General features: G+C 40.3%; 2 protein-coding genes across 3 annotated transcripts; one reads left to right on the top strand and one right to left on the bottom strand.

Moving 5' to 3' along the window:
* Positions 1-700: 700 nt before the first annotated feature.
* LOC137975813 (uncharacterized) lies at positions 701-8,653 on the bottom strand. Its single transcript, XM_068823007.1, has 5 exons — positions 8,539-8,653; positions 6,544-6,658; positions 3,343-3,531; positions 2,344-2,481; positions 701-1,655 (listed from the first exon to the last, which is right to left on the bottom strand). Exons 2-5 carry the CDS (start codon positions 6,643-6,645, stop codon positions 1,449-1,451), a joined length of 636 nt encoding a protein of 211 aa, XP_068679108.1. The 5' UTR covers positions 6,646-6,658; positions 8,539-8,653; the 3' UTR covers positions 701-1,448.
* A 7,543-nt stretch (positions 8,654-16,196) lies between these two features.
* LOC137975188 (ectin-like) lies at positions 16,197-24,324 on the top strand. Of its 2 annotated transcripts, XM_068822275.1 has the most exons (7): positions 16,243-16,343; positions 18,891-19,113; positions 19,530-19,688; positions 20,166-20,403; positions 20,944-21,037; positions 22,376-22,527; positions 23,859-24,324. In XM_068822275.1, exons 3-6 carry the CDS (start codon positions 19,547-19,549, stop codon positions 22,520-22,522), a joined length of 621 nt encoding a protein of 206 aa, XP_068678376.1. In that variant the 5' UTR covers positions 16,243-16,343; positions 18,891-19,113; positions 19,530-19,546; the 3' UTR covers positions 22,523-22,527; positions 23,859-24,324. The 2 variants fall into 2 exon arrangements, with proteins under 2 accessions (XP_068678375.1, XP_068678376.1); XM_068822274.1 differs by lacking the exon at positions 18,891-19,113 and having other exon boundaries at positions 16,197-16,343.
* The last annotated feature ends 2,918 nt before the right edge of the window (positions 24,325-27,242 follow it).

Genomic DNA, 27,242 nt, shown 5'->3' on the forward strand with positions numbered 1-27,242 from the left:
AATTTAAAATAAACTGAGCTATGAAGCCACTGACGTTGGGAGATGGTCATTAGTGGGTTCAAATGTTCCCCTGATGAATGAATCTAGAAATGTAATGACCAGCTCCAAACATAAGTGGCTTCCTAGCTCAGTTACTTAGAATGTCGCACCGGCATCACGAAGTCACGGGTTCAAGCTCCGTTGAGTGGTCCTGGATTTTTCAGGCTTTTCTTGCAATTGCTAACTACGCTCATAACTGCGAGGATCATAGCTTCACTTGATGTCTTATCTGCAGTTCAATGTATGGTTCATTTCATATATCATTTCGTTCATTGATTTATTCATCATGGGAACATTTAAACCAATAAATGACCAGCTCCGAACAGCAATGGCTTCATGGCTCAGTTAGAGCGTCGCACCGACATCGCGAGGTCACGGGTTCAAACCCCGTTGAAGTCCTGAAATTTCCAGGCTTCTCTAAGCAATTGCGTTCATAACTGCGAGGATCATAGCTTCACTTAAATTAGCATTGTTCTTTCATAAAATTATCACTGCTAAAGCACCCTGCCTTTGGAGTATTGCATCCCGTCACATCATGGCACTTGAACACTTTTTCACACAAATAAAGTTGGAATAGACTGTCTTTCTGAACTCATTTGGTAATCAAGACTGAGCGCTACATTCCCGTACATTGCCAAAAGAAATGCGATTCCACGATAACGAACTTTAAATTTCTTTAATAACAATTTCCAAGTTTCATAATTTTTATTTACAATTCTCAGGTAAATACATATTCTTTGCAAATTGAACGAAACTTAGTGATGAGTTATATAGATTCCTACTTCGTGTTCCGTAAGCTAAAAGCATAAGAGAGGGGAGGGTAAGTGTGCAGAATAGTGGAGAAGTGGTCTTAAATAGGAGTTTTTGTTTTAAAATTTCGAATGGCCATAATTAAGATTAATGCACCGAGGCTCTCATAATTGCATATCAATATTATTTGAGCTAAGTCGTCAAGCCCCAACTGGAGTATTACAAACTTTCACGTCTGACAATTTTATAACATCATCTTACAAAATGAACCACTCAAACGTACTTCTCCGTTAAACAATGTGGTACCACATAAAATTGCATGAACTTAATGATGTCCGACAGCAGTGCATTTAACCTTACATTATTTCTTTTTATTACCGTCACAAGGCTGGTAACTGGCTTGGATGCTTAAGATTTGTATTTGAATGCTGTTGCACATACTTCTCAGTATTTCTCATGATGAGGACTGACATAAGTCGAACTATTTGTGGAAAGGCCCTCTTCTCCGTTGCTATTTTCTGCTCGGTACTCTCTGATGCACAGTCATCCCAAGCTGAAAAACTTCTTTTCAAAAGAACGAAAAACTAAGTGCCAGTAGCCACTGAAAACTACTTCATGAAGTTAATTCGTCCGAAGAATTCCCGGCGCTTCACTCTGAGTCATGTCCTTATTGTCTGCTCTCTTTCGTTTTCGGACAATTCGAAGGTTCTGGGTTCCACACGCTTAAGCCTCGTTGCAAATGCTGCTGGCTGCACAGCAATAACCCTACGCGCCTCTCTTTGGTTAAAAATATCAAGACACCCACACTGCCTCAAATACAGGAAGAAGTCTACTGTAAACAAAATCCAAGAAACAAAGCCAAAGACCTGAAACCGAAAACAAGCAAAAACTGAGGGTCAGTTCGATTGATCCTATTTCAGAATAAGAGTACGAGGAGCGATGATTTAAAACCGTATGTCTGGCGTTTTGAAGCAACAAGGATAATAAAAATATGTTAAAAGTGTTTGACAATTTTAACATGAATCTCCGTAAAAACAAAGGATTTCTAACTCTATTCTATTTATTCTTATTCCGGAATACGGTCAATGGAACGCACCCTGAGAAAATCAGAAATCAGTGGCATGAATTAGCTTGAAAGTCGGAACACGCGTTGGTTAGAAATTATACCAGCTTTGCAGCTTTGGATCCCGAGCTTTGGATCCCGAAAAAACAAAAGACTGCCAAGGACAGTAGGCAAAGCTGTAGTTCATGTCACGCCTCTTTACAAATGGAAGTTTAAATACCGTATCTGTCTTTTAGAATACTCAAGAGCCTTAACAGCGAGTAAAACGCACACCTCTATACAGTTGAAGGTCATAAATCTTAAATGTGGAGGGAATGTCTCAAAATGACTGTATAGCAGTCATTTCACAGCTGCTAAACTACGTTTTGCGTTAAGCTAAACTAGGTGGTTTCAACCTTATTAAAATGTTTGCCTCAGTAATAATGTTTACAGAGCTAGACTTCTACCATAATTTCTCCCATATTTTTGACGAGTGTAAATAAATATCTTACCACAGCAATGTTGATCTTGCTGCATTTTTCACATTTTACTCCGCTTGAAAAAGAATCCCCCAACTCAATGGCTTCCAGCAAGAGTAGAGTTGACGGTACCAACAGTACGACAGCAATGATAAATGTGTACATTGATAGCTGTAGGCGAAAACGAATGCATTAGCGATTGAGAATGCTTGTTCTTTGGCTTGGCCGCCCCCCAAACAAAAAAATTAGAAGGAATCCAAAAAAAAAAGTTTCAAGCTGCAGAAAGAGTCGATTGGCAGGGGTAGAAACAAGGAGAGAATTAGTGTTAACATAATTTTCCTCACACGTGGACAGAAAGTCTCTCCTCTGCCTGTGGAAGAGTCACATAGTGTCACGTGTACTTTTGGGTTGCAATAGTAAAAATCTGAAAATCTGTAAGGGAAATACTAATGTTTATATTTATTTCAGAGAAAAATTGAAAAATATCTTTTACCAAGAGCCGGTCGGACAGAGGACGGTAAACGGGTGGGAAAAAATTAAAGAAGGACGGCTTTACCGTATTTTCTCGATTAAACGCCACCGGCGTTTATTTAAAAATCGGCAGTTTTGACCCGGCTTTTTTTCCAGGCCGGCGTTTAATCGGGGTCCGGCGTTAATCGAGAAAATACGGTATAGTCATAGAAATGGACAGGTTTGCTATTATACTGTGCTTTGCCGAGCTAGACTATGGTGTTCCATACTTTGCAAGAAATGCAACGCCATACCGTGCTTTGAACGCCATGCCACGCAATGCTACGTCGAACTCAGTCGTGAAACCATATCGAGAAATTAACGAGCGCACTTTCAAAGGCGTACTCACTTTTAAGTTTCAGCGCTGCAGACACGTCAGTTGTCGGTCTATGCTTACGGGCTCGTTTCATCAGTTTTTAACGCAGATTCCATGTATTTTAATCCAGATTGTTCTATTTGTAACGCTGATTTGTTGACGCCAACAACGATTGTGTACAACGCTTTGAAATTTTCGTTACTTACCAAAATGTTCCAGGTTTTGGTCGATGAAGTGATTTTCTTTTCAATGTTAAAGACAAGTACAATGAATAAAGTCAAGTTTAGAAAAAGCGTAACGGCAGTGGAAAGCAGAAAGAAAAGGTTTGCTCCTGTTGTCTTGGCTATCACCTTGATAAAATGCAGCAATGCGGCGAAACCTGTTGCCAGGCTCACCTGAGAGAGAAAAAAGACAACAAAGGAGAGATTTGGCGTCATTTTGAAGTGGATGGGCAAAAAGTAAATACCAGGTTACGCATTATAATTTGTCTCTCTAGCTACAGAAGCTGCTCAGTAGAAAGTTTATTAAAGTCTGTTTATCACTAGCCACCCAAGCACAAGCTTGATACGCATAAGCACGCGCCAATGCTCAGACGCGGGGAATCTGGAACGAGTGCTTCAAATGGGCCTTTCACGATGGCCGCCATGTTGGTTTTCAAATTGTCATGCAAATTAGCCATGTGTTATGCTGGGGGGCAAACATTGGAAAAAAGGCAACTAGCGGAAAATCGGCTCGTCGAAATATTGAAATAGCATTGCCAAAAGTACATTTTAGAATTCAGAATTGAGTACCTTTTATAATAATTTTATATCTTTTGATTGCCTTTGACATTTTGACTTTGACTTCGTTATCTGCTTATTTTTCACTAAAAAAAAAACATCGAAGTAACTTGTGTAATCATTCTATTTTACTACTTAGGTGATAAACATTCAATGACCGTGAAACTAATCATCTGTGTGGCTAAGATGTTCGTTACAACCTCTCGAACTTGTGTTGTTTGCCCACTCAAAAGTGTGTAGCTAATTTGCATGATAATAGCAAATCCAACATAGTGCCCATCGTGAATAAGGTCTATTGGCCAGACACGGCCAGCGGTAGTGAATTTCCTTGCGCCTACTTCTCACGCTGCATATGGCGTATCAAGCACAAGCGCAGGCGCAGGAGAAGGAAAAGTTTTGATCCTTGTGCTGGTGCTTGCCTTTGTGTTTATGCGTGCATCGAGGCTTTCGTTTTCACCGTGAAATGAGAGCTGTTATGTTTGAGCTTGTGCTTGCGCAATTGCGTAGCTAGTGAAACCAGGCGGACAACGGCTACGACAGCGAATTTCAAAACGCCACTTTAAACTATAACTTCGCGTTATCGTAAAGGCGCCCGGAAACGAGGAAACGTTGCGGAAACATTGTTTCCGGAAATTCTTCCTCGGCTCGCAAACGACGAAACATTGTTGAGGAAGCAATTGAAAATGCTTCTGTACAAATTCAGAAACATTTTTGCTTCCTGGGAAGCAAATTTTGCTTTCGCAACGTATGTTTCCAAGGCCCGCAAACGGGGAAACATTGACATTCCGCAACATTTTTTTCTCGTTTGCGGGCGCCTTAAGAATCTCGCGACTATTGGTGCGAGCGATTTTGAAGTAAAAATAAAGATTGCACAATTCACTGTCGTGTCCTCATGTTGTCATCGGAAACTTAAATTTAGTTTTTTCACCTTTCTCCAAATGATCTGGTGACGTAATTTGGAGGAAAATTTTAACGCCGTATCCCACAACTGCGCTCGGCCTTTTGTGTTGTTTCCAAACTCCCTGTAGTATTGCCATCGCCAAAACTCAACGGATCATTACGTATCTACCACATTTTCCTGTTACTGAATGAAAATTCAAGTAGACCCGACAAGATCTAACCTCGCCTCTGCCACGTTGAATTCGAAAATAAGGCCGCGCGCGGTTGTGGGACACGGCGTTAAATTTTTTCTCTCCAGTCCTCCGAATTACGTCACCAGATCACCTGGCTGTTTTGGAGTACAGATTGGAAATGTACTAAAATGCCTGCCGCACATGCAGCATGACGATTTTCTCTTTGTTAAGTCTGGTTTACACTGCGACATCAGTAAGCATAAGCTGTGTAAACCGGGAGTGACATACGCATAAGCATAAGCATAACAAACAGGAATCGCGTCCATTTTCTTATGCTTACGCTTATATCTCGTCAATAACTGTGTAAACCGGTGCAACATAAACATAAGCAGAAGACCGAGGTGTCAGCTGTTTTTGATGCCAGCGGATATTCAAGTTAATAGTGCCTCGTTCTCACGTCTTGTCGCCTTCGTCTTCATCTATCAAGCAGAAGGAGTATGAGAAGGAGGAGAATTTCTTCTTCGTCCGTCATTTTGAAAACGTTGCTCGTCCTACCAGTCTCCAGCGAGTTTTTTCTAGGGTTAACAGCGCTTTGCGAACTGTCACTCACTTATCTTATGCTTATTTAACAAGTGTGAACTTCGTTCTGCTTATGCTTATGTTTATGCTTATGTCGCAGTGTAACACAGGCTTTAAACCAATGATATCATTGCTTCTGGCGTTGTCGTTGCCGTATCGTTAAATCACTAAGATCTCTAACAAACAGGCAAGGAATGAGCTAAAGCCAAACAACTTTCGTTTAATTTCGTAATAGTTTTGGCGAAAACGAAAACTGAATTTCCACCTAGCGTCTACCGCTTGATGTAAACCGACGCCATCCTAGACATCTACATCCGTGTTTACAGCAAACGTAGGGCGGATACTGGGGAGCTTAATTACGGGCGTTTTTGAGACGCGGATGAAAACCGGAAGTGAGCTCTTTTCTCTTTTAACTTGTTTTCACACAACCACATTTACATTGCAAAGTATTTTTCTCTCCATTGGAGAGGATCAGTATAAAAATCTAGGAGACTTCACTGTCCTGACAAGTGAAATGTTCTTTTCCGGTTGCCGTCCGCATCTCAAAAACGCTGGAGCTTAAGCTCCCTACTGACCCGTCCCCAGTCGTCTCCTAGACGCGTGGGCGCGAGGGGGAAACGCGTGCGAGATGCGTGCAGGGAAGAAACCACAGAATCTCCTTCGTCAATGGCGCGTATTAGAGACGACTGGGGACGAGTAAGTATTCGGTCATTTTGCCTACACGAAACATGTGCCTGATTTCAGGGGACTTCAGCTGGTTTAATCCACAGCCACTGAGAAACTACTTAAAGTAGACAAACGAGTAAGAATTAATGTGAAAAAGCACCTTGCCATTTGCCAATAATGGCATACTTTAAGAGGCTTAATCTCTCCAGGCGGCTGAAGTTTCAATGTGGAGCATTTTAATAATTGAGTCAAAAGCGAATTTTGATTATTGCTGGCACAACCATAGATAATCATAGATAAGCAGGCATACCATCTGAGCAATCTTCAAAAATCCACTGAACGATCGGAGGAACTCTCTGTCAATGTCCTGTCGAAAAATCCAACTTTGTTCCCTCGGAAAAGTGATTGCCATTTTCCTCTTATGGCTATTCAAAACAAAAAAGGAAAGAAACGAATCTGCTGCCTAAGGGGTTTATTTGGAAAGATTTGAACGGAAGGGAAAGTGATTCGATATCATCCTAAACTTCCGATGAGTTTGCCACAACTTTGAGTATATCTTTCCAATATCTCGGATCTCTTAAGTTACAGACATCGGTTGAATCGGCCTTTACAACTGTCTCAAAATATCGTGACGTCACGCGCTCTCGCATCCTTAAGGTTGTCTGCCTGTGACTGAAATAACACAGGAAAAAATGTCACAGCCGCTTTTCTTTTCAAATTTATGGCATAAAAAAAAAAATCCCATTTTCTTGTGAGAACAGTTAAAGTCGGATGTGGATTGATCTAGAAAACGGCACGCTTCGTCAAATAATTTCCAGGTTTTTAATTGATGCCTTTTCGTCATGCATCAATTTGTTCACACGCAAAAATATATACGGTATACAGCACAGGAACGCTTTTTTGACGAAATATTTTTTAAACAGTTAGGTTCTTTAAAAAACTGAACAGAAAATATAATTTGAAAAACAACCTTGTGCCCGACTATTTGCTTAGTAATTACAGATGAGTGCTGATTTTTCAAACACTATTTTTTGAAAGGAAAAATAAACAACAGTATTTTTTTCGATTTACTTAACAAAATATTTCGAAGGAGTTTCATAGATCTGTATGATATAAGAATCGAAGTCTCTGGTTTAACCTTCCTTTGTCATACTTAATAATGAAACACCGGCACTTGCATTTGACTCCGAAAGCTGCCATTATGTTCAATTCAAGTCGGTTGACTCTCTCACGCAGCAATAGATGAAAAGTTAAGTTGATATAAATTTGCAACCAAAGCATATTTGGTCAAGAGAACGGGCAAAATATGAGACGGTAATACACTGCAGTGTCCCGGTTTTACCGATTTAGAACAGAGCAAATAGCGGACGCGGAACGGGAGTTTTTCAATAAAAGAAATTGTTTTCAACACGATGCACAGCCTGAGAATATTTGGCTTGTCATCGCTTGTCATACGTCAGTTTGGTGTATCCAATCAAATATAATGGAACTTTAAACGTTTTCGTCTGTGTCGTTTTCGTCATTCGCACGTGCCTTATGCAATCGTTACAATGATTCTCCATTAGCGCAGGAAGAAGGCAAAATACTAGAAAATCCATGGCGTAATAGTGGAATAATAAATCCCTTATTGAATGGCAGTAAGATATAATACGTGCGCGTATTATATGTTAAACCATTCAATAAGGTATATACCGCACTTGTCATTGAATTGGGGCCAGAGTCAACAAATGTCGACCAAACATTCATGATTATAATTAAGTTGTGAAGTAACTGAAAAATGAATGGATTAGAGCATTTTAAACAATATATATAAACCCAACAGCAAAAGTAAATATAAGCTTGCACTGCATGAAAAGTGTTGGCAATGTTTCGTTTCCCTGCAACTCAGAGAATGTTGAGAGGGTTTTCTAGAGTCAAATAAAGAAAGAAACACGAAAATAGATTCGATTTATTAGAGATGTTGAGTCCGTGTTGCATGGCAATTCAAGACCATTCAAGTGGAGCGATTTGTTAAACGAGGACGTATTCATTTGGGTTTTACTTACGAATCGGAATCATCTTTTTCTCCAGATACTTCAAATTAAATAAAACTAAATATGATGATGCATCGAGATTTAATGTGAAAATCCGAAAACCGTGAACAGTAAGTGAAGCTTTAATATATGAATCCGAAAGAAAAAAACGAAGGAAAATCGCCTTGTCACTGTCTTGTTGCTTCGAAGTTGACTTTTGACGTAATACATTTTTTGAGAGCCTGCTTAGTCTTGAAGAAAATTCTCACAGAAATGCTCATTTCTATTCTTACCTTAGCTCCGTCCATACCTACTGGAAGCCAAGCCATGAGAGACACTGAACAGATCTGAACAGCATAATGTTGTAATGCCTGGTTGTTGTCGATACAGCAAACACCTGGCTCCGTCCTAGTGTTGTGTGACAATTGAAAAATAAATGGAGCGATAATGATTGGACAAAAATCTTAAATGGCCCGGCCAGGTAAGAATTGACCGATCGATGGATTAGAGTGGTAAGAAATATGTCTCCGACGTTTTGATCATTTAAAATTTGAGCAAAAAAATTGGTTTTATTATTAAAGGAGCTGAAAAAGGTCGAATAAGGGTGGTGGATTTTGCGGTTATTGGTTAAAGTTTTAGCTTGTTACGGCTACCGGTTGTTTTTCTTGTATTGTACCTTTATATTGGTTTTTATTATATAGATATTGATGAAATACCAGGATTTCTCCTTTTACTAAAAAATCATATCTTCACCGCGCGCAGTGAACGTATCATTTTTATCTTTCACATGTGAGGATATCGCTGTCGTCATGGTAACGAACATGATTAGCCAATAAAAGGCGAGCTTCCTCTTTATTGTACGATACTTTTGTGCTTAAATATAATTCTCTGCTACATTAACATTTTTATTGCAAATTTTACATTATCATGATTTGTTTTTCATAACTTTCATATCTTGTTTCATGTTACACAAGATGCGTGTTTTAGTGGTTGGTGAACAATTTTTCATCATTTCGAAAATGAATAAAACAAGTTGTTTTAAATCTAGACATTTCATCAATATATATATATATATAATAAACAGAACATTACATGGCCGCTTGGGGATACGAATTTTATCTTCTCGTGCTGAAAGTATCTCTCACTCGTTCGCTTCGCTCACTCGTGAGAGATACTTGCAGCACTCGAAGATAAAATTCGTATCCCCGCGCGGCCATGTAATATCCTCTATATATACTCTGACGTTTCAGTATCACCAGAAGGAAAAATTGAAGAAAATCTAAAAACAGTTAAAACAAATGGCTGCCAACTCGTCTTGTCAAGGTGGTTGTAATTTCATCACACGCTATAACGAAAATACGCAAATGAGATTTTCATCTTCATATATTAAGTCCGTCATACAAAATGCGGCACTGGATTCTCATTTTAAAACCCGTAAACTCAGTGGTACGGATAAAATCACAGGCAGCCCGGGCTCGGAGGGTAAAAACCGATAAGGAATCCCGATAACAAACACTCAAAAAGATATTTACATACAAAAGTTCGCAATAAAAAAAAGCCCTACTTTGTTGTCCTGGTGACTTTCTCGCTTTCTCAGCGGTTATTTTCCTGACTTAACGCGATTTAAGCGACTTCTCAGCTTCCCGGGTTGTCCCTCGTACATAAATAAAGGAAAGGCTGGAAAGTAATCTCTAGCATACCTCACATCTCGCATACCTCACATCTCGCCATACCCCACATCTCGCCATACCTCACATCTCGCCATTTCAGCTTCATTACGCAAGAGAGAAGACATATACCATTAGGTTTATCTTGGAATATCCAGGCCGAGCTCCCAGTACTGTTACTATCGTTACAAGACTGAATGTGGTCATGTATCTGACGTCACAAACATGAATAAAAACAATACATGTACCATGAAACGCTAAGCAAAAGCCAGGTTTAGCAACGCATAGGCTCGATTAACAGCCGCTGTTTCGGGAAATGAGCCAGCGCTCACTCCCGAAATCTCGGCTGGACGCGTGAGGTGAGCCATTGTTAATCTCCGCCAATCAGAAACTCGCCTGCACAAATCCGTCTGGCATAAATTATATGTTTTGGCTGCGAAGGTATTCTTTGACCCGGCCTGTTCGAGGTTTACACTGCTTTTAAGGTAGGAAACATCCAAGATTGCGACAACGAAAAGTGTTCGAGAAGCTGGAGAATGGGAACTGTGTCGTTTTCTACGGCCTGAGTTCGCAAACTTCACTGATTTTCCAGTTGGCGCCAAGGTCAAAATACGGCTTTCAAATCCATTTCTATTGCAATTTTCTCCTCATACTTCGCTAATGTAAAAGCAAGTAAAATTCCTCAAGATCAATTGAAAGTACTGCTGAGTTTATTGGTGGCAAAACGAGGGGGCCGATGAGGTCGACCGAGAGCTGAAGCCGCCGAAGATTTTTTTGATGATTGGCCGGTTGAATAGCCTGTAGACCGCCCCTCCCCTCAAAAAAAAAATAGGAGAGGAACGGTCTGTGATTTACCGTTGATAATCGTGTTCCATACCACGTGATTTTTCCTGGAATGTGTGGAAAATGATTTGATTGGTTATTACTCATCGATCATTACATCATTGAAACAACGAGTTTTGATTGGCTTTTATTTTTATTTCTCCACATCAACACCGTGAGAACCACCGTGAGAGATTTTACGATGAGTTCGTTCGTGTGTACTTTGAGCACGGTACAAAATACGAATAAAAATCTTTTTGATTGTCAAAGTACGAGCGGAATTGTTATCTATGGAGTGTAAAGTGGAAATCGATTCGACGTACATTTGTAGGAATTGTCAGCGCAAAAGAAACGAAAGCGCTCTTCACGAGGTGAATATAGCACTATTCAAAAGATTGTTCACTCGAAAACCATTCTCAAGTACAATCTACAAAGCGTGATGCCATGGAAGATTTGAGAATGTACACACCGAGGAAAATAACAGCTCATCGGCAACGATCTGTGCTGTTTTGAAGATCAGAGCCGTACCTGGTTGGAAGACTTGCAAATACATCTTCTCCTTTAAAGAGTGCTTCTATGCTATAAAGCCAAGGTATCTTAAGACTATCGGAGACGCTCTTCGATACACGTTTGAAATCTACCTCATTGACCACCATTTTGAGAATTTAGCTCCAAACGAAAAATGAGCCACGCAAATTTTGGTCAGCGTAGATTACTTAATAATGTATGCAAAATTATTCCGGAACACGATTACTAACGGTAAATCACAGACCGTTCCTCTCCCATTTTTTTTTTGAGGGGAGGGGCGGTCTGTACACAGGCTACCGGTTGAATTCAAACTCACATTGATCATTCTGATCATTTAACCACAAACTCAAGCTCGTATCATCTGGAAACTTCGCACAGACGTTTTAAGCACTTTTATGTAATTTCTGTTTTCTTAAAATCAGTGTCTTTGGGATGTCTAATGCTATTTCCCCGCAACTATTGACTTCGCATAAATTACATTTTGAATTTACGTCACAGGCACAATCTATCGCTCACGCGTCCAGCCGTCTCTTCTCGGGGAGGATACCCGAACTCGAGTGAGCGGCGGAAATCGAGCCTAAGCAACGCAAAGCAAAAGCAAAAGCCAGGTTTGTCTTAACAGGTTTAGCAAAGCTTTTGCGGTGATTGCCAGTTATGGCTTTTGCTGTGAACAGTTGTCTTTTATTCTTTGAAGCCTTTGCAGCGATTGTGACTTTTGAGCAATTACGGCTTCTGTTGGCTGCATAATCATTCCAAGTTGGCGAGTAATAATTATGTAGTTATAATAATGTAATAATCAACGGTTGTATTTTTAGATATGACAAGCCATAAGAAAGACTACATGGATCTGCATCTGAATATGAAGAGGAGTCGGTATGCAGAAAAGGAAAGTGACAGGTATCCCGGCGATTGAACGTTTTTTTTTTTTTCTATAGGCTGTGCTTTCCAGGGAAATGATATCTACAGCACACCATAAATATTTTTCATCGTCAAGGATTCGTAGACCATGACTTTCCGGCATTTTATTTCTGCTGCACCGCATAACTATACTTCATCATTATCTGTAGACTGTGCTATCTTTAGCACCGCATAATTGCTTTTTGTCGCTAGGAAAGACTCTGCCTTCTTGCAATTAGGTTCCGTGTTCATCGCAGAACTGTTATTCACCTTCAAGGATAGACTGTGCCCTCTTGCCATTTCCGGCATTTGGTCAGAATTGCAAAACTATTTGATTTCTTCTGTACCGAATATTGGTTCTTCATCATCAAGTGTGGACTGTGACTTCCCAGGATTTCATTTCTTCTGCACCGCATAATAATTCATCTTCAAGGAAATACTGTGACTTCTTGGCATTTGAGTCCGTAAGCACCACATAGTTGTTCTCAGTTCATCATGAACGATAGACTGTGTCTTTCTGGCATATGTCTCCATCTCCATCTCCATCTCCATTGGTTTTTCTAGTGGCTGATAGTTATTTCTATAATCCAGTTGTATCTGTCCCTCAGTAATTTTGTTTTCTCTTTTCATAACGACGGTTGTTGTGCCTTTATCTTCTTTTTTGAGAATAATTTCTTTGTTGTTAATAAGCTCCTTGAGAGCTCGTTCCTCGCCGGGTGGCAGATTATTTTTAGGTTTAACCAGTGGAGTTCCGCAAGCTTTATTTTGACTTCTTCTAAGTAAGTCTCAAGAGCAACTGACCGTTGAATCGGTGGAATCCAACTGGATTTCACGTGAAATGGATGTTGTTCAGTATTTTGGTCATGATAGATATATTGAAGGCGCATCCTTCTGGCAAATTGGTTGAAGTCTGAAATTAGCGGGCGCCTTATCTGGTTTTCTCTCATGACAGTTGTTGGAATGAATTTCAAACCTCGAGAGAGTAAATTGATCTGCTCTATAGTCAATTGTGTGTCTGAGATGTGTTGCTTGCGTAACTCTATAGTCTCACAAAAACATAGATAATGAATCAAGATTTCACTGTTAAAAGAAGCAATATTTGTCTAAAAAAAAAAAAATTCGTGCAGGGGGTTTCACCTGGAAAAAAAATTCCTGCACAAGCAGTGCGCGAAAAAAAAAATTCGTACAAGTTGAAAATCCTCCACCCCCCCCCCCCATCACTTTTCTAATGGTCCGTCCCTTAGATACAATTTAGAATTATGAGCTTTTGGAGGGGGGGGGGGGGAACAGAAAAATAGTAAGTACGCGTTAAACGTTTGGCGAATGTGCTCTCTAGACATTCTCTTAATGAATCCAATCTCGTTACCAGTGTTTGGAACCCTGGAAACGTGGTTGTTAGTGGGTCCTGGTGTTCATGAGTCTTTAGTTTTTACCCCAAATTTTGATCCCTGATCCCAAAAATGATGAGAATTTTGATCCCTGAACCCGCAAAAATTTGATCCCTTCAAAGAACGCCTCCCTTCGGAGATTCAGCACGCCCACTGTTATAAAAACCAATAAAAACTATCTCAGCCCCAAGGGAATTATGATACTTCTCGCGGGAAAAACCTGTTCCTAAAAGTAAATTTACTTAGGAAAGAGTTGACTCAAGGAATTCAAGGGCGTAGTTAGGGGGCCCTGGGGTGCTCGTGATCACGCCCCCCCCCCCCCCCTTTGCAAGCCTTTTTTAAAGCGAACAACCTACAATATTCAGGTGGCGAAAACGCCGCAATCTGGTGAGTACCCTCTGTTTGACACAGTGTGACCCCCTCCTTTGAAAAATCCTGGCTAGGCCCGTGGAATTAGGGGAGATAGGAGCTCCCCTTGATGAGACCTGCCACTAAGTTGCTCAACTTTTATTTCATGCTATTCCGTAGTTCATATTTAACTTCATACATTCTAAAACGTCATAAACGGATACATTGTTCGTTGATTGGCTAAGAAGCACCATACTTGGCGGGGAAGCTGTTCTAAATATGGACGGTAAGAAAAAACAATGGCTTCCTTCAAGGAAAAGTATAGGAATTGTAGCCTCCGGGTCACAATCTCTTAATAATTATTTTGCGCGCTTAATCACTTAATCAAATTTAAGTGTTTCCCGCCACCGTCAATCAAACTTCTCATTTAGGTCAAAATTCGCGCGCAGCATTGCTGGACTGTCTTAACACGGTCCAACAATTTCAGGCAGCGTTTTAATACACGATAGAACCCGGTCTCACTTGTAACCTCATCGTTTCGATGCGGTTACGTCTTCTGTTTACACGACACCGATAGAGACCATTACCGGATCGATTTGAGAACGCTGCCAAAAGTGGAACGTTTTGAAAACGATACGGTTTCATCTGTCGTATAAACAGCGAAACCGCATCGATTTGAATACGGTTACTACTTTGGCGCGAAATTTGCATTTTTAGTTCAAAATGGTGAATTTAGCACGTAGTACAGCGCTCACTTGTACCGCATCTCGACTTTGATTTTCTGGGGCAAACGGTTCCGTGTAAACACATCGATTTTGATGCGGTTTCGAAGTCGTGAAACCGTATCGATGTGAAACCGCGTTCGTGTAAAGACCTGTAAACGCTGCCTCAGTATCCTCATGACCAAGCGTAGATCTGACGTAATCTGGTTGCAAAACGACTTCGAAAACGTATAGACCTAATTTTCAATGAAGCTTCCATTTAAAGGGAGCGGAAAGATAAAAGGAGAGACAGGCCAAAATGTACGGAAAAATTATTTTCCCCTACCCCTCACTAAAGGTCATAAAGAAGTGAAAATCATTAACACCCGGGGGTGGGGGAAATTTTAAATTAACCCCGTAAAGGAGACAAATCTGGGCTTCGCCCAGCATTTTCTTGACCCCGAAAGTAATTAAATATACACTTTTATATCTCTTCGCGTGCAACCCCCAAGGAGACCTTCACGGCTACATATGATGGCGTTTTGCCCAGAACAGCGTTTTGCGCTCGAAAGTTGACAATTATTCTGATGTAGCACTTAAGAATCGCATAAATCATCCCCAAATACCGAGAATTTACAAAATTAATGAGATAAGATGGCCACAAAACACCGGCTGAAAAAAACGAGAAGGTAAAATTTGCAAAGTTTATCACGTTGGGAGCTGACAAGGCAACAAGATTAAAATGGGGAACGCGCGTTTTCTTAATAATGCGAACATAATTATGCATCCGTTGGCCGTATTAATTAATTTAACAAATTTACGGAGGGCCGCGTGAATTGAGGACAAAAAGCTAAACACGGCACGGTAATCAAGGTGAAGGAATGGTTAGATGTCCCTTTACGCCATCGGTGACATCTGCAAACAAAAGGGAAAAAAAGTTGTTTGAAAACCATATAAGACCATCAGAAGCCCTGGACCATATAATAATCTGTATTAAAACATTATTTAAGAATCGCACAAAACGGCGGGTCTAAAACACAGGTCACACTCCACAGGTCATTCGTTGCAAGTCATTGTTTTACCTTTTGAAAATTAAACCTATCACTCAATTTGGCTAACCCTAGGCCTAAAATTGGTTTTTAGGCCTAGGGTTAGCCAAATTGAGGGGTTTTGGGTTACTTTGAAAAAGGTAAAGCAATGACCTGCAACGTATGACCTTGTGAAATGTGACCTGGGTTTTAGCTCCGCCGCGCACAAAACGACAAATAATTTTTTACGCAACATCAACAATGGGAGGTTTGCTCTTTTTGACGAAATCGCTCAAGCAAGCAACGGGATAAAGCATTTTCTTTTTCTTGCATGACAATTGACTCCCTCTTAAAAAGTACAAATATTGATTGTTGTTCATACACATGTAGGATCGTGCAGAAACTACCCTTAAACGAATTTATATGACGAAAACGAAAAGATTGTTGCCGTATGAGTAAAAGAGCTTGATTTTGTATATTCTCATTCACTCAAATTGTTAATAAGTTTGCTTTGTTTCCATTTCATCTCCAGCTGAGATCAAGTTAAAGAATAAGCTTTGTTCAGCTACAACTTGACATATGGTTGTTCCCAGCTCCCTCAAATAACATTTAAAAGCATTTTCGCCTACGGACTAACAGTCAGTCGCGTTGGTATCAGCTCTGAAAGGGAACAATCTGCTGATCCAGTTTCCAACCAACCTGTCGTGGAACAGTTCAAGGTAAAAGTATTTTAAGTATCAACTCTCTTTCTTATCTGATTGAAAAAAAAAGCATATGTATAATCTAGATTTCAAAAGGTTCACAATTTATTCATAATATAATCGTAGAGTCCTAAGTGACCTTTATCTGGAAAAAAATGTTTCATTCATCGACTTAAAACGTAATAGTTTTTGAGGCGCTTAGATCATACCTTTGTTCAGCTACTTGCAACTTTTTCCAATAAGTTAAAAAAAAGTACGGCTTTCAATGACATTTGCTGTCAAATTTTGGTCGAATCGTTGATATCTTCATCCAAGAATCGACAAGAAATCTGTTTTGATGTACAGACTCAAAATTTTGATAGACCAATATTTAATTAAACACAACATTTTAACGTAAAGATGTTCTATTTCTAATTTTTAGAAGAAAGTGCCGGCACAATACCGTTTTACAGAGGTTAAATTGACATTGCGCCAAATTTAAGTATTTGAGCTGCAGAGACGCAAAAGAAAAGGAATTCGAAAACAAAATCCTGATTTTTAAGTCGGGAAAGGGTTTGAAACTTGTTTAAGATGGGAATATTTTCTCGCGTAAACGTACCTATTTCGTCGCCAAATCGACCAAATTGCGCGCCAAAATTACAATGTAACATTTGCATAATTTATTGAATTTCTATTATTTTTTTAATTTTTTGTTGTAGAGAGCCTATTCACTAGTGGTCTCGTTCTAGTGAATTAGTTTTGAATAGAAATATAAGTAAACACCATGTAGCAACGTTCAGCCTGAGATTAAACAAAATTTTAAGAACCGTATCTAGAGAGAGAGAGAGAGTGAATTACGAACTTTTTTTTTGTTTTTTGTTTTTGTTTTTAGTTTTTGTGGGGGGAGGGGGGAGGGGGTTGTGAGTAATGTAAATAATTGTAAAAGAAATATAAAATTGCTGTGTAACACAGGCCCGTAGGAGGGGGGTTCGAGGGGTTCAAACTAACCCCCCTTGAGGCCCAAGAATTTTTTTTTTTTGCTGTTGCCGACCTAACCGAGCACCGACTCTTGGATTGTCAGCTTGCGCTAGCCTGTTCAAAATAAAGTATTTGTTGTTTTCACTGTTATGTTTTCGGTTTTGGGAGCCATCGTGGTCAAAACGCTGCCGCATAGGACGCTTTGTGACTACTGTCTAACTATATAACAAACTAGAAAGCTCAGGAGCCCGCGAAAAAAAAAAAAAAAAACACGAAAAACACAGCGATGTCAGTATCGGCCCAGGCAAATTAAGACAAATTCGCCCCCGCTAGATATGATTACTACCGTTTGCAAGCTTGCGTGAAGCGTGACGAAATAACTTTGTTTTGAAAAGTTATAACTTAGTCGTTTAGGGGTCAAAACTTAGAAGTTATACAGGTGAAACTTGTGCCCGAGCCAGACAAAACTTTTATTTTCCCGAGTGAAACTTAAAGCTTTAAACATCAAACTCGCTAAATCAATGAAAAACCGGAAGAAATCCGCTGAATGTGTTAAAAAATATTTAATCTTATCTAAATTAGGGAACTTTGAAGTCAAAACTCAGATAATCGACTGGAATTTTAATTTTACCGTTGAACATGATCGCTTGCTTCGCAAAGTTTCCAGACATAAACTTCGGCGGTGGAGAATCAAGTATGCAGAGGAGGAAGGGCTCCCGGGCTCGTGTGCCACAGCCCTGAAGCAGTGCGACGAGGATGAATTTCCTAACATATTCTCCCTGCTCAAAATACTATCCACTTTGCTCGTAACTAGATGCGAGTGCGAAAGGTCCTTCAGCGCGATGCGAAGGTTAAACACCTATATGCGATGCACGATGAGCGAGAACAGATTAGCGTCACTTGCACTTATGCATATCCATTACGACATGCAAATACACCTTGAAGAAGTGGTGGAGCTGTTTGCTACCATGCATCCGCGAACGGTAGAGCTATCAAAATTGCTGTGACATTTAATGTTACTGTGGCCCCTTGTTGTGATACGGACTGTTAGTGTTATTCCAATAATGCACTAGCTTTTTGTATACTAGGGAATTAAGGGACTTAAATACTAGAGCGATCCAAACTGACGTTTGATTAAAAGCGCTTTTTCTTCCCTACCCCCACCCTAAGCTAAACGTTTTTCGTCAGACAAATGGATACGAATCCCCCTTGAAATACTCCAGCTACGGGCCTGTAACAGGAAGAACAATTAACTCAAATACTTAGGGACATTTTAATTTTAACTTTTTCAATTTCAAGAGGAAAAACCATATAAGTTAAAATGGAAAACTGTGTTGAGGAGACAGGCACTTTAATTTAAGAACATACATGTATCAAGAACGATTTTATGCTCAAATCACCAAATAAGGACGTTCGGTTTCAGCCCCAAAATTAGACGTTCTCATGAAAAAGGATGTACAGTAGGGGAATGAGACCTGGCATTGTCAAAAGATCTTATCCATGATGCTACGCTGGCGCGCTTCGCGCGCCTGAGCTCCGCTAATAAGCAAAATAAACAATGTAGACGTTCTTTTTGTAAAATGATCATTTACATGTTGCATTTTCCAGTTTATTGGCCAAACCTACTATTAAGCCTGGTTTTCACTATTGACGAAAGCAGAAGCACAAGTATCAGACGCTTCGCAACTAATCGGGCCGACAAATTGGTCTGCTCTCAACTGAGTGGCGTCATAGGTGTTCAGAGCTCAGTCGGTTGGTAGAGCACTGGACCGGCATCACGTGCACAGAAGTTATTGGTTCGACTCCAGTTAAAGTCACCTGAATTTTTCAGGTGTCTATTAAGATAGCAATCGCTTAAATTGTCTAGTACGTTAGTCCGATCATTTCTCCAATTCAGCTCCAAACCGCACTTCACGAAGATTTCTCAACCAAAGACAACAGGGAAAATTAGACATCATTGCAGCAATTTGTAGGAATTTGATAGGAATTCACCACCATATACGGTGCCCAAAACATTTTAATGTCAACCCTTATGCAGTACGTCTGATAGCATTTTTGTTAACTGTAGCTTACCAATACTGTAAAGTTAAACTGATTCAGTTTATTGCGCACCCAGTCCTTAGCTACCTTGTTAAATGTTGTCATGTTTTTGAAAACACAATCTAATTCACTTTTATGCGAAAATGTGTGAAATAGAATCAATCGATCAATCAGAAAAAGTATTTTATTTTTCCTTTCTTCATCTAGTTATTCCAGAGATCAAAATGCGGAGCTCAATCGTGTATTTGTTGGTCGCTTCTCTAGCATTGTGTCACGGTGCACCAAACACCTTCCAAACCATACGAGCTCGTGCTCACTATGCTTTTAGAAATTATCCAGTGAGGGCACAGACGGAGGAAAAACGAGGTAATTAGCGCTTATGGAAATTAGGTTCACCCGCTCACTTCACCCCACCCCACCCCCTCACGCCCTGTCCTGCATGTGTCTTTTTCACTTTTTGTCCATTTCTTTGCCGTCGTCTGCAAAACAACAATGTGAAATAGCCATATTTGAGGTTCAATGAAGAACGTCAGCAGTTGAGGATAAATTTTCATTTTCTCCCCTAAACTAAGCGCCTTTCGAACCAATGTTATTTATTTGAGGAACTACCATACCCTCGTCATATTAAAAAGGTTGAAATAGTCAGGAAGTGATGACAATAACGTGAGATGACGTTCTCGTTGACGTCGCCGTCGTCGTTGCTTAACCTAAGTTCCCTATTGGCTCTTGGAATGAGGCCAGTAAAGGGTCAGCGGACAGTCAGATGCCTGCAAACAATTTGATTCCCATTATGCATTTGAGGGAATCAACTTTCTAATCCAATCATTTCTTTGAATAACTAAGGACAAGTTGCTGTGAAAATCAACGCTTGCCTTTATGCCCACAATAAAGACCGCGAGGATCATGACGCTGCTGGGCTAGTCTGGGATGCTGGTCTAGCCGAGGATGCACAGGAGTGGGCTGATCATTTGGCCTATGACGTTGGGGGAATGGTTCACGCACAAAACACTGGACAAGGGGAAAACTTGTACTGGTCTCAAGGTTCACACGTAGCAACTTGCGCAGACGCAGTGAAAGCGTGGTAAGGTACCCTACGAAACAAACGTTCAACGAGAAGTAGCTATTTGTGACATTTTCAACAATAAGATCAGTACTTTCTTGGTAGAAATCTTGGCCTGCAGTTTACTCATAGTGTTAGTGTGTGATAAGGAAGGGGGGGGGGGGGGGGTGGGGGGGGGGTGGGGAGCGGAGTACCTGGAGAAAAACATCTTAGGAGAAAAGTGGAAAACGTGGAGTCCTGGAAATGAACAGGCCAAGGGCAAATTGGTTGAAGACAAGTGTTTCAACCGCTTTGCGAACCCTGCTCTCGCAACTTACAACCCTTAGCTTACTCCTGTTGCTAATGAAGGTACAGTAACTTCTGCTGTACCTCTGCGAGGCGGGGGAGTTTTTTCACAAAGTTTTTTAATTATTGCGTTTCCAATTATCTAGGAGCCTGGAATACGCTAGAACAACCGAGGCCAGTTGTATTGGAAATTTACGCGGATTCTTCGTCTCTAAGACGCTCACTTCTAGAAAATTTGTTTTAACGGTTTGCTTGGCTTTTTTTGTTTGCGTCTAGGGACGCAGAGGAGGTCGATTATGACTATAACCATCCACCACATACGTTTCAAGATTTTTTGAGCTCAAAGAAACCATATGGACACTTTACTCAGGTTTGTTTTATGTCGGCTAGCAAAGGCTCTCCGTGTACCTTGTCTTGCTTCACGCATTTTATGATACCATTATGATATGTTGCCATGTGACACTGATGTGACATCAGAAGTGGTTCCATTTGTAGCAGTTTTAAAACGAAAGTGAAGACTTATTTTCATTTAAGAATCATACAATTAGCTTTTAGGAATTTTGGAGAGATTGCAGAATACCTGGCCACTATCGTATTTGGATCGCCACTGAGTGAAGGCACAAGACACGAGTGTCGAAATCCTTTAACTTTGAATCGTACATTTCTAAGCTACATTTCAATTTCTACCAGAGTAGCATCTAACAATGTCTGATTGTCAACCTGGGGCCAGTTGCTCGAAGCCTGGTTAAAGCTAACCGTTGGTTAAGATGTATCAAAACCTATTGGTTTCCATGGTATTCAACGCTGGTTTGGGGCCCCGTTTCTCGAAAGTCCCGAAATTTTACGGGCCATTTTCGGGTGTCACAATTCCCTTTGTATCTCAAGAAAGGAGAGAGGGTTTAAATTGTCAAACTTATCACTCATTTTTCTGTTTGTTACCTTAAAAACGTATTAAAAGATCGCCTTTTGGCACTTTAACAAATGGCTTTTCGGGCCCGAAACGATGGGTACTAACAATGAGGTGTGCGCATGGCGGTCTTGCTAGGAATCCGGGCAAAAGAACGGCAGACGTAGGCTGAATTTTGTCGCTCGTCTTTGTACTCGTTCCACCTTCCTCATTAACTCAATTGACTGTGATGCCAATATCGATTGAATGAAGGGGGTCAGTTTCTAGTGAAGCTTCAGTGCAGCGTCGGTGGAAATGCTACCTATGCTACTTGTACCCTCTCGTTCAACACGGTCAACAAGCAATCCTATACTAATGCTCTCCTTTTCCGACCTATGAAATGTAAAATTTTATCTTTCCAAAGATCGTACCCCAGCAGAATTACTAGAATTTGGAATACCCTACTAGAGGACCTTAGGCTCAATACAGTTGATCTCAGTGCTTTCAAGTGCAAACTTAAACTTTATTATAACCATGCAGGCTCTCTCGTTTTTTGAACCGGAAAATCCACGGACATGGCGTTCCATCTGCCCCTCGTGCAACATAGCCAGAGACCTTGCCGCGCCTATCACTTGCTGTTTCTAGCTTATAATTTAGTGCATATTTAATTATTGTAGTTGCTTTTTATCATTAGTTTATACTGATTGTCAAGGGGCCACAGTAATTGGCGCAAGCTGTTGTGGCGCTCTGTCAGCTTGACTGGCAAAGTTAAATAAATAAATAAATAAATAAATAAATAAATAAATCGTGCGTTCTTCTTAGGCTGTTTGGAAAGGAACAACAAAAGTAGGTGTGGCCATTACAACCAAGGGGGAGGCACCGTACATAGAAACCTTCATCGTGGCTCGATACTCACCTCAAGGCAACATGCTGGGACAGTTCGAGGAAAACGTGCATCGACCACAGTAAAACAAGTAAGTTCTACCAGGAGCCAACTACCTCTACTCCTGTTTCTGAGACTTGATCATGCATGTTTAAATAATATTATACTAGTTTAATGTGTGCGTATGGGAAGTTAACGAAGACATTTGGCGTTGATTGGAAAAGGCTTTGTTTCTCACAGAGTTTCCGAGAATAGTAGTACCTCACTTCGACAGATTCTTGTATCCTTGCAAAGTATACACTTTTTTTGTACAGTGTGATAACGTGGTTGTGTTCATCAATAAAAGACTAAATTCTCCTCCCTGAATTGAACTCTGATCATTATATAAACAGAGAGAAAAACTGAAGGACAAAATTAAAAAATAATAACTAACTCATCCTTAGCCAATTTTTCTGCGACATCTCAACTTTCTGAGTGTGAGCTCAAAAAAAGTCATAAGCTCACGCAGCGAAGAAATGGTTCAGGTCAGTTCTTTTAATTAATACGAAACCAGCCAAAGTAATCGATGCTTGGTACATTTGAATAATACGATGTTCCAGGAGGTCACAGTCCAGTTTTAATTTTTCACAATCCAGTGTTAATTTTCTACAGTCCAGTTTTAATTTTGTGAGTCATCATCAGTTCTCTCACAGGTCACAGGTCATTGTTTTACCAATACAGAAAGTGTCCTAAACATTTATAAAAGCCAACGTTTGGCATAAAAGCTTTTGTTTAGGCCTAATTAGGCCTAAGGTTAGCTTTTATGAATGTTTAGGATACTTTCTGTATTGGCAAAACAATGACCTGTGACCTATAACCTGTCAGAGAACTGGTGACGATTCACAAAATTAAGTTTAAAGATATGGGAGACATTACGTCCGGGCATGCGAAATGTTCACTTCCGGTTGCCGTCCGCGTCTCAAAAACGTTCAAGGATGGTGCCTACTACTGTAATTGCGCATACGTTCTGCGCATCTCGAGATACTCGGGTTTCTTATCGGTGATGTTTACCAATAAAGTAATATTTTTGAGGTTTAAAACTATGCCGAGAAAGTAGATCTTAGTAAGTACTCTTGGTATCCGAAAGAAAATTGGGGGTAACCAAGCATTTTTGAGAAAGAACGCCATGCATTGCTATTAAATTTTAAAGCTTTTTACAAATATTATTCATCAATTATCTTTGAAAAATTCCTGGTTTCCCCCAATTTTCTCTTTGGATTTCAATAACACTTCAGTGTTGAGATATACATTTCCTGCATAATCATAAACCGGGTCAAAAATACCTTTGAATTAGTAGTCACCCTCCTTAAGCTCCCTAACACCTTGAAAACCTTGCTGGTTAACTAATATGAAACATTTTATTTTTGTGTCATTTTCCTACAGGCTGAAGCTGAGAGTAAAACAGCAGGAAACAGCAGGGAAAGTAGATCGATGCTTTGAATCCATTCTCAAGTTATATTACGTCTTGTAGAACAAAGTCTTAGACGCTAGCTGCTGTCAGGCTGTACTGTAATACAAAAGTTGGGTGTCCACTGAAAATTATGTATAATAATTATAATCTAGAAAGGTTTTCCGATGCACGTGGGTTAGTCAGCTCTCTAGTCACAGCTTAAAACTAATAAAATATACAATAAATACGATAGACTTGATAAATATTGTAATATTAGAAAGAACGAGGGTCCTTCCAGGTCGATAACGGCCCCTGAAACCCCATGTTTACTGAAAAGCATTTCGGGCTTCAATAATGTCATTGCTTATTAGTTATTCCACGCCTTTATGGTCCTAGATACAACACTATGCTTGAAACATTGCTAGAGGCTTGTGGTTGAATAAACTTATTGGGATAGAACTGCCTTGTAAGTCTGATTAACCTTCAATTGTATTTAATCGACACCCCTGAAGGGGCACAAAATCCAGCTCTTTAAGTGACTTCGTAATAACTCCCGGGGACGATATATAGTATTGTCTATAACAAGTCAGATCTAAACCGGCGAAACAAGGAGAAAAATTGCGACGGGTCACGCGCGCGAATTTCTTTGAGACGGCGAGAAATTGACAAAGACGCATCTTAACTATTATATTAGCACGCAGCTGTTTCAATCCACCGAACTACTCCCGGTAAAACATTACTGTGTGTAGCCTATCTGTTCACAAAAGCAACACGGAGAACCGAAAGATGAAGTCAGAAGAAGAAGTTAGCTTCCGTATCGTCATTCTCCATCCCCTCGCAGGAATCAATTTATTCTTTGTGGCATGCTCTTCTACGGGATGAAAAAACCCTCACAACCCAGAGTCCCTTTGTTTCGCACCGCGGGTATGGGTGTTACTCGAGGTGAAGATACACAAGGAAAATGCACTAAATGTTCGCAGGATCTACCCAGTGTTTTGGATTAGTTTAATTCGCGCAATTCCACGTTGCACAAGGTAACTTAACACTCAACTGAAAAAAGAGGCATGCGTATGAATACACCATAAATCTAAGCAAATCGGGTAATTGAATAAACGATCTTTCTCCAATGTGTTGTAGATATACTTACAATTCTATAAGGCGTAATCCCGTTTTAAGACAATCCATTTTCCTATTTTTGCACAAGTCACGAATACACTTTTTACAATGACTGCAAAAATTCTGGCACCCTCATTGGCTAATTTTTATTGTCAATAAGCGGACAGACACATAAATTTATAATTTATGCGATAATGACGCTCGATATTTCTCGCATTTTTCTCTCGCTTTCTTCTCGTGTTTTGACTTAATTTTGACCCCTCTGCCTTTTTGTTATTGTAAAACAACAAATTGATATCAGTTTTTCATGCGTCTGTCCTGTTATTGATCATTAATTTCGTCATAACATTGTCAAAGTAGTCTGTGGACTACCGCGCACCGGTGGCTCAGTTGGTTAAGCATCGGGCTGTCATGCGGGAGGTCGTGAGTTCAACTCCGGCCGGATCAACACTCAGGATCTTAAAATAACTGAGGAGAAAGTGCTGCCTTTGTAATTTCATCTGCAAATGGTTAGACTTTCAAGTCTTCTCGGACCGTCTCACAAATGTCTTCTATGTTCATAAGTTCCCTGTGGGACGTTAAATAACCCAAACACTATTCGAGAAGAGTAGGGGATAAAGTCCCCGGTGTTGTGGCTGTCCTGTTCTCTCCAGCAGAAGTGGCCGGCTTGGCGGTGACGTTCCTAAAAAGGCTTGTGGTGTATGAGGCCACCTAAGCAGAAACAGCCAAAAGTCAAAAAGCTAGCTGCAATTGGATTGGCTAAGCACTAGTTATGTAAAAATGACTTGCGTGTCCTGTCTTGATCACAAAATATCTATCTCGTTCGCAAAGCCCGTGATCTTGTAGCCAGCGGCCCAGATACAGAGCTCTGGGGGGATCAATTTGAGGGACGATTCTGATTGGCTGTTTTTTGTCTCATTGAACATAAAAGAAACGGAAATGAACAGAGTTGCGTGGGCGCATTTTCCTCCCAAAGCACCTCGCAGCTATTTGCAAATACAAATTTTACTAATAAATTTTACAAATAAAAGTTGCTGATGAAATGACTGACAACACCTCAACTTGACTGCATATGAACAACATGCCCTGTTGTTCGGAGGAAAATCTCGGGACGAATGAATTGCAAAGTTCTCTGTAGAGATAACGGGAATCGAAGCTCGCCAAAATGATGAATTTTTGCATTATGTCTGTCGGTAGTGTACATGTTCCCGAGAAATCGAAGCGTTTACACAATTTAAAGCTCTCTGCGCGGATTCCGACAAAACGCAATGCGATAAAAATACTTAAGTGGCAGACGTACGAGAAAAAAGAGGGGAAAAGCCATTCTCGTTCCCAGAGCTGCGATCCTCTTGGCCAGCGCCTCGGATCGAGAGCTCTGGCCGGTTCCAATCCGTTCTCGCCACTGATTGGTCAGATGGGAACACAATAAAAATGATAAACCGGAAGAAATCGGAAGAGATTCTATTTTCTGTTTGCCGTACTTGCAACAGATATATTATTAGTAACAACCATCCTTTGGATTTATTTGGTGAAAAGACAATTAGGGAAGGAATCGTACGGGATTGAGAAGAGTTTTCTGGTTTGAAAATTTCCGTCGACGATGGTTTATTACCATCGCGAATATGTAGATCTTGCTACGTTACGGTCACGACATTTCAGGAGTTTATAAAGACGGTAGTTCATTCGAAAGCTCAGCACGAGTCGGTTATCCGATCTAAAAGAAGGAAGTCTGTGCAGCAGAGCCCGTCCTTCGCCAGGTGTGGGACGCGAGAAAAAAGGAGCAAGGTCAGCTGGTTATATGTTACGCAGGATTTTTGACTAAGCTCGATCGATTCATGTGTTTACGGTGTAATTATTGTTCATGTGTTTAACAACGCAAAGCCTTGACTCCTTTTGAATATGTCCGTGGTGAGGAAGAAAAGATTAAGCCAACAGCTAACCCGGTTATCGCGTACTTTTTTGTTACATTCTCTTATTGCAATAATGAAATTTGTAAGTATATTTTCTTTGTGTAATATCGCATTAAAGTTGGAACTTGATTCCTTCCATGTCCAGTTTGCATTAGTTATAAGAAAATCATGCAACTAAGGTTGATACAAAAGGCTTCAGTTGAGAGCAAGCCCTGATGAAAAGGGACTACAGCCCCTGATGAAAAATGGGGATAAAGGGGGGAGGGGGGCTATCCAAAAAATGGATAAATTCCTGTCAAGTTCAATCTCAAGTGATCTTGACAACCTGCATCTTCTGGATAGTTTCTTATC

The sequence above is a fragment of the Montipora foliosa genome, chromosome 11 (genome assembly GCF_036669935.1).
Source record: "Montipora foliosa isolate CH-2021 chromosome 11, ASM3666993v2, whole genome shotgun sequence".
Classification (NCBI taxonomy): Eukaryota; Metazoa; Cnidaria; class Anthozoa; order Scleractinia; family Acroporidae; genus Montipora; species Montipora foliosa.